Source organism: Pediculus humanus, genomic scaffold (genome assembly GCF_000006295.1).
Source record: "Pediculus humanus corporis 1103172107470 genomic scaffold, whole genome shotgun sequence".
Classification (NCBI taxonomy): domain Eukaryota; kingdom Metazoa; phylum Arthropoda; class Insecta; order Psocodea; family Pediculidae; genus Pediculus; species Pediculus humanus.
The window spans coordinates 97,488-108,309 of NW_002987088.1; the positions used below are offsets into that span (position 1 = coordinate 97,488).

Consider the following 10,822-nt stretch of genomic DNA (forward strand, 5'->3'; position numbering starts at 1 on the left):
TATAATTTGGAGATTTGTTAAAAATTTTAATAATTTCTGTATTAAATTCATTTTTTTAAATCGTTATTATGATGAATTATAATTAGCTTACCTTAAATAAATTGCATATTTTATTATAAATTCATAAAATAATCCAAAATGTTAGAATTTTTTTTTTTTAAAATAATTTCACGCACTGTACACCATTAAGATTCAACAACATAACTAAAGCCATATTTTGTTCAATAAAACAGTTTCATATTTTACCGCTTGAAGCAGCACTAGTCCCTCCCACTCTCCCTCCCTCTTTCCCTATCTCTCACTCGAATAGTAAATTCGTTAATTTTTTATTTTTAATTTTCTTTTCTTTTCTAATTTTTTTTTTCCCCTTAAAATTTTTCAATTTAAAATAAATAAATAATTAATTAAACAATATAGAAATTTTGGAAATATAATTAAAAAAAAAAACACATGGAATTTTTACCTGGATTCACACAAAATTAAAAAAAAAAAAAATTCTTTATTACTTGATTTATGTATTAATAAATTTTTTCTTTTTTTAAATAATGAAATGTGAATTATTAATATCAAACAATTATTTAAAATAAAAATAATTTTAAACAAAGATTTATTGATTTACAATAAATTATATTGTTTCTCATGACATTTTTTCTGTTTCTTTCATAAAACACCAAAATTAAAATAAACTTTAAAATTGTTGAAATTTCTAATTAATTATTTATTAACGTTTTTATTAAAAATTTGTTTATTTTTTTAAAACTTATTATTAAAATTAAATAATTTTTTTAATTATTGTAACGTGGTATTTATATCTATTAAATAAAATAACTGTTAAAAATAAATTTAGGTGAACAAAGATTTAATCTCATAACCAGAAACTGTTTAAACTCAGAACCACTTTTAAAAAGTTCACACTAACTACTAATAGCTGTTTATAATAAAAAATTCATCTGAAAACAGGTAAAAAAAAATCCTTTTTATTTATATGTCTTAGTAAAAGCATTCCATTTTGTTGTAGAAAAATTAAAACAATAAATCAAAACGTAGAAAGTATAAGGTTGTAGCAGAAACGAATTACAATTTGTTTTCCATTTTAAAATGTGAACGTGTATAATGTAAACGTAAAATAAAATTAAGTATAAATTTTAAATTTAAATTTATTAAATTCTGTAATAAAATATGAAAATATAAAGCATTTATTGCATCACAAAAATATTTTAAACTTTTTTTTTTTTTAAATCCAGTATTCGAAAAATACCTTAATCAATTCAAAATTTCAAACAGCCATTTCCATTTGAATTTTCGGATATGGATTGTATCCTTCCAATTTAAAATCATCAAATTTAAAATCATTGATGTTTGATACTTGTCTAACAATGGATAATTTTGGAAATGGTCTTGGAGTTCTTTGAATTTGCACTTCTAAAGGTTTTAAATGATTTAAGTATATGTGAGAATCTCCCATCGAATGTACAAATACACCAGGCTAAAAAAGTGATTTTTTTTTTTTTTCTGATTTTAAAGAAAAATTTATAAAATGTTACTAAGTGTACAACTTACTTTTAAATTAGTTACATGTGCCACCATATAAGTCAGTAGTGAATAACTTGCTATGTTGAATGGTACACCAAGTCCCATGTCGGCAGACCTCTGATACATTTGCGAATTTAGTTCACCGTTAGCTACATGAAACTGGACTAAACAATGACAGGGAGGAAGAGCCATGATGGGAATATCGACGGGATTCCAAGCAGACATAATCATTCTTCTATCATAAGGCCTTTTTTTTATTGTATCTATAATGTTTTGAAGCTGATCAATACCTTGATTGGTGTAATCGTCATGCATTGTTTTATACTTGGCTCCAAAATGCCTCCACTGAAAACCATACACAGGCCCTAAATCTCCTGAAAGTATTAAATACCTAATTAAAATCTAAGATGAATGAATATAATTATATAAAAACTTACCCTCTTCTCTATCGTAAAATCCTAAAGAATCTAAGAATTCTCTAGAACTGTTAGCATCCCAAATTGAAACTCCTTTTTCTTTTAACTCTAATGCATTGGTAGAGCCCCTCAAAAACCACAACAATTCCTCCACAATTCCTTTCCAAAAAACTCTTTTGGTCGTCAGCAAAGGAAAAACTCCTAAGTTTCAAAATTAAATTTCTATTTATGTAAAGTATTTTGCTTTTGAAAAAAAAAATTTTTGTTAATTACCAAGGACATTATTTATACTAAAAATTTTATCATTTATAATTCAATTTAGTTTTTAGTAAAGGAATCAAAATATTTTACACTTTTGAATTCCTGTTAAATTTTACAAATTTTTGCTCTAAATAGAACGCAAAAATAATTTTAAAAAAATTTAATTTACCATCTTTTAGAGACCATTTCATTTGAGCGCCAAAAATTGACAAAGTGCCTACTCCAGTTCTATCTTTCATTTCAACACCATTTTTCATTATATTTTTAATGTGATTTATGTATTGATACTCCTCATGATTTTCATGACACTCTTTACCGTTTAATACTGAGTTTTCGTTTAAACTCATCTTAAGTATAAAAAAGAAATATAAAATACTGTTTGAAACTGAAGCCCCTGATACACAAAGTTTAATAAAACGTGGCATTAGATTTAAATTATTCTATTTCCACAAATATTGTCATGGCCGATAAGTATTTGAGAAATGATTGCCTTTGGTAAAAAATGGTAAAACTATTATTTTTTGAAATATAGCACCCTGAAATTTTAGTAAATATGTATTAAGCCAGTCTTTTTTTTAAGATTGTAACTTTATTTTAATTTTTCAAAACCGTATCTAAGTTATTAAAACGTAAAATTTTCTAGAAAACATTTATGCATTAAATTTGAATTTTGACAGTTTTAATTTGATTTTAGGGTGCGAATATCTCTCAGCTGGAGAGAGACATTGGTTGTGACCAGTTTCCTCCAAATGAACATTATTTTGGACTAGTTAATGTAAGTGATTGGCGTTTACTTATGAAATGTATGAAAATTCAACAAAAGATGTTACAGTCAATGTTTTCTTTCTACCACAAAGTTTATTCTATTTACTAGAATATAAATTATACATTTTTCGATATTGAAAATAAGAAATTTATTACATTATTATTAATATTTTAAAGAACATTTTGTATAATTTCTTACAGTTTGGAAACACTTGCTACAGTAATTCAGTACTTCAAGCTTTATATTTTTGTAAGCCTTTTAGGGAGAAAGTTTTAGAGTACAAAGCGAAAAATAAAAGGTCGAAAGAAACATTACTTACATGTTTAGCTGACTTATTTTATTCGATTGCTACTCAAAAGAAAAAAGTAGGATCAATTGCTCCTAAAAAATTTATCGCAAGGCTGAGAAAAGAAAAAGGTAAAAAAAATATATAATTGTAACAATTTTTAACTAAATGTATCATTTTTAATGAGATTTTTTTTTTTTTTTTTTTCATTACTTTTTTATAGAAGAATTTGACAATTATATGCAACAAGATGCCCATGAGTTTTTTAACTTTTTGGTAAATCACATAAATGAAATTATTTTGGCGGAAAGACATCAAATCACCTCGAATAAATCAAATAGTAAAGGAACAAGTATTAATATAATTACAAATAATTCCGGTGATTCAGGGTCTACAGAGCCGACATGGGTCCATGAGATTTTCAAGGAATTCTTACCAGTGAAACACGATGTTTAAATTGTGAAACAGTGTGTATCTTTAAAAATTTTTTTATAAAACTTGCTTATTATGAAAGTACTTTTTGTAATATTTATAATGTAGGTAAGCAGCAAAGATGAAGATTTTTTCGATCTACAAGTTGATATTGATCAAAACACATCAATAACTCATTGTTTAAAATGCTTTAGCAATACAGAGACTTTGTGCGGTGATAATAAATTTAAATGTGACAATTGTAGTTCATATCAAGAAGCCCAGAAGAGAATGAGAGTGAAAAAACTACCAATGATTTTAGCGCTTCACTTAAAAAGATTTAAGTACATGGAGCAATATAATAGACACATCAAAGTGTCACATAGAGTTGTTTTCCCTTTAGAATTAAGATTATTTAATACGGTATGATAGTATTATACTCACCTAATTATTTTTTCTAAATAGAAAATTTCCATAACATAACATAATTTTTTTTTTATCAGTCCGATGATGCTGTAAATCCAGATAGACTGTATGATCTGGTTGCTGTAGTTATACACTGTGGTTCTGGACCCAACAGGGGTCATTATATTAGTATAGTCAAAAGCCATGGGTTTTGGTTATTGTTTGATGATGACATGGTTGATGTAAGTATATTTTACAACCTGTACTTATTTAAACATGCAACCGTACCTGAAAACAAAAATTAAAAATTAAAAAAAATATATATATATTTTTTTTTTTTCAGAAAATTGATGCTTCCACAATAGAAGATTTTTATGGTTTAACTTCGGATATTCAAAAGTCATCAGAAACTGGATACATTCTTTTTTATCAATCACGGGATGTCACTTGTTGAAAAAATTTTTTTATTAAATACATAAGTAAAATTATTATTATTATTTATAATCAAGTTACCTTGTTATTGTAATTATAGAGTTTACATAAAAAAAAAAAAAAAAGTTTTTAATTTTTTTAAATTCCTTTTCTTATTTAATAATTTTTTACAACAATATCAACTGTTGACATCATCAACATTATATTTTAAATTTAACTTTTAAGGGAATTAAAGTTTTTTTTAATATTTTGCAAGAAAATTAAGTTATCAAAGTTGAGTTAGTTTAAAAATGATGGCAGAATAATGTTCGAGAAAAATATTAAGGAAAATATAAGATAAAATAAAAGAATTGCTTGAATTATAAATTTGTTTGCTGCTATATAAAATTTTACAGCAGGTGAAGACTTGGCTAGTTTTTTAAAATAATTTGATTAATTATTATAAGTCAAAGTGAATTAGTCTAAACTAGGAATCCCTACAAGTGCCATAAATTCAAATCAATGACAAAAAATTTAAAAAAGTCAATCTGTCTGAGAAACCTGAGGAGTATTATCAAAAACAATAATTTTTTTCAAAACATTTTCATTTCAAAAAAGCTAAAAAATTATAATACATACCTTGTTAAATAAAAACAGCATTTAAGGTTTCCACATACATTATTAAGATATCCTTGATGATTTTTACCTAAACATGTAAAAAATATACAAAATGCACATACACTTTTTTCACAAAATAATTTAAACAATTTAAACACTGCAAAATTTTAAAATGAAATCATTACACTAAAACCAGTAAAATTAACATTAATAATAACTTTTTTTTTTTTTTAAATTTAAATAAAAACTAAAAAAAACTAACAATTCTTACTGAGAATTAAGAGTCAAGTGGTAAATAAACCGCCAATTTTTATTGTATTAGGGAAACCATTTTTATTAACGAACATTTCTTTGAATTTAAATTTTTGAAAAAATAATTAATCCGTTATAATTTCTAATCGTTGTATTAATATATAATTAAATTTGAAAAGGTAAAAAATCAAAAATTTTTTTATGAAACCTTTAAAAAAATGTTTAACAAAACGATTTTTAAACAAAATTCGATTAATTTTTTTATATATTAACCAACCACATTATATGAAAATGACTAATAATAAAAATTTTAACAAACTTTAAAAAAAAAAAAAAAAAAAAATTTATAATCAATTTTTAAATTAATATAATTTACAATATAAAGTACGAAATATTTAATAAAATAATTATTAAAATACACAACTTTAACACATTATTATTCTTATATATATATATATAATATTATTTACAAAATAGAAAATACCATCAACTTATTTTCCCAAAATAATATACACAATTATAAAAAACATTTCATCACAATCAATATCGATTGAAATTACTTTTTTTTTTATATCCATTTATTACATATAACATTAAAATAACAAATAAATTTGTTTTTAATTCATTACATTTAGCTTTTATAAATTATAAATATTAATTCGACAATAGTTTCAAGGGGAAAAAAAAAAAAAAAAAAAAAATTCATTCGATTATAATTATATATAAGTGGGATTAAATTTTTTCTCAAACATTTACAAAATATTACAATAAATTGTTAAAAATAATCAAAATAATAATAATAATGAAAAAAAAATTTGATCATAAAAAAAAAACAGATTAAAAAAAAAACAAAAATAAATCGAGATAATATTATTTTTACAAAATTAATTAATTAATTAAAATAATATATAATGAAATTCAAATATATATAAGTGTATATATATATATTATAAATAAGTAATCAATAATAATAAAATAATGTGTAATAATGAAAATAATAATAATAATAATCCCTACACCAAATCAATCTTTTTTTTTTTTAAATGATAAGTCGGCTTATGAACAATACGAGTATGGATAAAAATTATTAATCGAATAAAAAAAATTTTTTTTCAAATATTTTTTTAATTTTAAAACTGTTATTTTTTCGTTTTGAAAAACCTAATTTGCCTATTTAAAAACTTTAAATAAACTATTTAAATATGGCATAGTCTAAAAATTATTAAATATTGTTGCGAAAAAAAAAAAAAAAAAAAAATTGTAAAAATGATACCTAAAAAAATAAATTTTTTAAAAATATTACAATGATGTAAACCTGATTGTCGACAAACAATGGTGTGTAACTTTTAATTTGACTGCAAATTAATGAAATATTAAACGTTTCATATATCATTCGCTATTAAAAATGATCAATCATAATTAAGAAAGATATGAAAAAAAAAAAAAAAAAAAAAAAAAAAAATTAAATGGTTACAAAGTGTCAATAGAAAAACTTTGCGTGTGAAAACCTAATTGGGGGGTGTCATGAAAAATTATTATTACTTGAATGAATTTCTTAAAAGATTGAAACCCACAAGTTTTGTCGACATTCACTTCATTAAATTCTAATTTAAAAGAAAAAATAAATACTTGAAAAAGCCGAATCTTTAAAAATAAATTATAAAAGCTTTCTACGCGATAATTAGAATAATTTTTTTTTTTTTCATTTCAAGTCCACACACTGGTTTAGGAAATTTGAGCACCTATATTTTTTTTTTAATATGTCTTAATAAACGAACCTTTTTCTTTATTAATTTCTCTTTTTCCTAAAAACTATTTCTACTTTATGTACAATATTCATAATTTTTAAATCAATAATTTTGGCAATTATTATTTAATTTTTTATCACAGTTGTTGAAGTGTTGCTACCATGTCATATTACTGTCTTTGTCCGGACTGGATGACTGCATTGAACCCTTAAAAATTCACATAATGAAAAATTAATTTAAAAAAAAAAAAAAAAAAAATATGCAATAAATATTGAAAAGAAAGTTTTCTATTTAAAGAAAACTTACGGGTAAAAATGATTCGAATGAGTTGAAAGGATTTATTTGTGAACCTTGTGTTCTTGGCGGAGAACCAAGATCACTCAAATGTGAAAGCTGTTGTGTTAATCCTTCTAATTCATTATTATCTACTACAGTCAGAATAACCCAAATAACATCTTGAAAACAAAAATACCAATTTTAAACTTTAACTTTTAAATTAAGGAATGCTATTTATCTTTAATTATTAATTAAACTTACCTCCGAAATAACTACCAGAACTAGTACACATTCTCCATTTACTTTGATATATACCAGGTTCGGATGGACTTATCATTTCAATACTAAGACAAGTGCAACAACCAGGAGCTATAGGCACTACAGGTATTTTTTCCTGATGAGACATACACACCCCACCAGTGAATTGTAAATAACAGCCAGCAGGCCATAATTCATTTCCATTATTTTGTATATACCATGATTTGATAAATCTGCAAAAATAATAACAGAGTTTAAATTTTTCGATAAGAGTACACAAGGGGCAAAAATTTAAAGTCAGGACTCATAAAGTCGAATTAAAATTTACATAAATAAAAAAAAATAATAGAGAAACATAAACACAAAAGAATATTTTAAAAAAAATAAATTGTTAAAAGCTGATGACATGCCGGCAATAAAAAATAAAAATTAGACGGTGTAAAATTAATAATAAGAAGTAATTTCAAAAGTATGTAACATCTTAAATTAAAAATATAGCTCAACTATTAAATTTTTAGAAATTTTTGAGAAAAATTTTAAAACATGATTTTCGAACCTCGGCATAAATAAAAATTTTTTACATTAAAACCTGAAATGACGAAAAATAAGTAGGACGAAAAACAGCTTAAAAGATACAAAAATAGTTAATGGTAAAATTATTTCATTTTTCACAACAAAAAATGGCATTAGAAAATATGTTTCCATCGAAATACTTAAAATAAAATATCGAACATAAAAGGTGACTTACTTTGTATTGGGTGAGATACCATCTCCCTTTGCGACAGCTACATCCTTAGTTAATATCATTGAAGGCAACTTATGTGAACTATTGATATCAAAATATGATCCAACAGCTGCTTGAAGATTCCTGTTAACCAAAAAAAAAATTATTTGCAAAATTACTAATGGTGTGTAAAACAGTTTAAAAAAAAAAAACTTTCAAAAGTACTTTTTTTTTTTTTTTTTAATTAAGTGAAAAAATCATATATTTATTATTATTTTTAATTAACTTTATAATTTAATATATATATAATAAACAAAACATTATTTGCAATTTGATAAAAATCTTTTAAGAACTGATAAGTAACACAACAAAAGATTCTCAAGGTTGACGTCATTCTGTGGTCAGGAAAAACTTTGCTTATATTACGCACAGAACAATAACGAACTTGAACCACATTTATATAAGTTAAATTATTATTATGTCTTACCAATTGTTCATTTCTAAAAAGAATGCTGCTGTATTCGAATTAATTTGATGACCTACTATGGCCTGTAATTGTTTAACTAAATCATCCTTATCAGTGGTCCCCATGCAACTGAATTGATGTAGTAACGTTTGATCTATTTCATTATCGACATCCATTTTTAATAAAGTTTTTAAATATATATATATATATATATTAAGACCTAACTAATTACCGAGCAAAAATATATATTTATTAATAATAAATTTATCCAAAACTATAACAAATGTTATAGTAAAACAAAGTTTAAATAAATTACTTTGGTAAAAATATCATAAATAATAAACACACAAGAAAACAAACAAATACAATATCGCCATCTTTAAAAATGATCATGACTCTTGAAACTGAGTCGCAAATTATGAAATATTTTTATTTTGAATCAGTTTCTGAAACAAAAATTGCCGCCATTTCACAATTATGTTTAAAAACTATAATTGTCGTTAAAAATGAAAAAAAATTATGATATTAAAAGTTTTTAAGAGAAGAATAGACACTTTAAAGAAAATTGAATACGTTTTAACAAATTAAAATACGTTGTTGGTCAACGTTTTTTCAAGATGGTGAAAATTTTTCAACGGTTTTTATAAAGTTTTTAAAACTGGGAAAAAAAATTTTTTCCTTTATATCTAATAATGTATGCTCTGAAATTAAAATTATAACTTGTTTTAAATTGAAAGGAAATAAATTTCGAGTTTTTAGCTTAAATGTAATAATATTTTAAAAATTTATTAATACTTGATTTAAATTTGTCATACAAAAGAACCATGTATAATGCAAACACATTATGTAATGAAAATAACTGATAGGGAATTAATTTAATTTATTATTATTATTATTAATATTATTAGTTATTAAGTTCAATAATTTCCCTTATCAAATAGTGAATAAGGTATTAGAATAAAAAAAAAAAAAAAAAACTGAATTTTATACCTTGATTTCATATCAATTACTATTAATTATAAGTAATTTTGTTATATAAATGTAAATGATTTATAGACTCAGAGATATGTATCAGAAACAATAATTTGTTTATGTTTTTTCTTTTTAAAAAAAAATTTTGTTTGCATTGTGTTTGTCTCTCTCTCTCTCTCTTAAATTAGTTTAATTTTAAATTTACATGTTATCAGTAAAAAAAAAAAAGTTGTTTGGTACAAATGTATTGTGTAATATATTTGTGATTAATTATACAATTGAAATTAAAAATTGAGGATATTTGCACTTTATCACAAAATGTTTAGAAAAACTTTTTTTTCATAGTGATTTCTTCAACGAAAAAAATTTAATTTACTTAAAATGTCTGTTAAAAATCATTTAGATCAATCATTTATTGAAAGTGAACAAAATGAAAAGAAAAATCAAGCTGTTGAAAATTGTTATGAAGGAAATGAAAAAAATGAAAATTTCATCAAAACCCAATTCTTGAAAATTTTTTCAACATTAGGAATAAATTCAAATTTATTTTTTTTAAAAATGTCATTATTCTTTATGTATGGGGGTAAGATATAAAATTAATTACTTAAACTTTTACTTATAACAACCAAACTAATAATTTCAAACGAAAATTTTTTATTCCAGCTACTGCAGCTCTTTTACCTTATTTAACTATTCATATGCAAAGCATTGGTCTAACTGTAGAAGATATTGCTGTTATATACCTGGCATTACCTCTGACTACCTTTTTGGCTCCTCCTTTAACTGGTATTAACTTAATTTTTTTTTCATACCAAAAGTTTATTACATTTTATTAATGTGAAATTTTTGAAAATAGGGTATCTGGTAGATAAAATAGGAAATTATAAACCTGTGGTGATATTATCTGTCATTTTGAATTTTGTTTTCCATCATTCTCTTTTATTTATACCTCATCAAGAAACTCCTGGTATGATGCCAGCTGCCTATGTGGTCCGGCATCCAGCAACAGGTAAAGTAGA

At 23.3% G+C, this 10,822-nt stretch overlaps 4 protein-coding genes across 4 annotated transcripts in view; 2 read left to right on the forward strand and 2 right to left on the reverse strand.

Annotated features, from left to right (window-relative positions):
• Nucleotides 1-1,276: 1,276 nt before the first annotated feature.
• On the reverse strand, nt 1,277-2,635 carry Phum_PHUM122980 (Thymidylate synthase, putative; the record flags this gene model as incomplete). Its single annotated transcript, XM_002424199.1, has 5 exons — nt 1,277-1,486; nt 1,561-1,907; nt 1,971-2,147; nt 2,380-2,557; nt 2,597-2,635. 5 exons carry the CDS (start codon nt 2,633-2,635, stop codon nt 1,277-1,279), a joined length of 951 nt encoding a protein of 316 aa, XP_002424244.1.
• A 376-nt stretch (nt 2,636-3,011) lies between these two features.
• Phum_PHUM122990 (ubiquitin carboxyl-terminal hydrolase, putative) lies at nt 3,012-4,532 on the forward strand (the record flags this gene model as incomplete). The annotated part of the gene is made up of 6 exons (XM_002424200.1): nt 3,012-3,041; nt 3,153-3,393; nt 3,486-3,700; nt 3,803-4,096; nt 4,177-4,320; nt 4,422-4,532. The coding sequence occupies 6 exons, from the start codon at nt 3,012-3,014 to the stop codon at nt 4,530-4,532; spliced, it is 1,035 nt and encodes a 344-aa protein (XP_002424245.1).
• Nucleotides 4,533-7,398: 2,866 nt separating this feature from the next.
• On the reverse strand, nt 7,399-9,007 carry Phum_PHUM123000 (the record flags this gene model as incomplete). Its single annotated transcript, XM_002424201.1, has 4 exons — nt 7,399-7,562; nt 7,645-7,874; nt 8,390-8,509; nt 8,853-9,007. 4 exons carry the CDS (start codon nt 9,005-9,007, stop codon nt 7,399-7,401), a joined length of 669 nt encoding a protein of 222 aa, XP_002424246.1.
• Nucleotides 9,008-10,184: 1,177 nt separating this feature from the next.
• Phum_PHUM123010 (uncharacterized protein) overlaps nt 10,185-10,822 on the forward strand; it is a gene marked incomplete at both ends in the record, with an annotated part of 4,052 nt that continues 3,414 nt past the window's right edge. The window contains 3 exons of the mRNA XM_002424202.1: nt 10,185-10,386; nt 10,467-10,589; nt 10,660-10,812. Coding sequence (XP_002424247.1) covers nt 10,185-10,386; nt 10,467-10,589; nt 10,660-10,812 — 478 coding nt within the window. The remainder of the gene's footprint in view (nt 10,387-10,466; nt 10,590-10,659; nt 10,813-10,822) is intronic.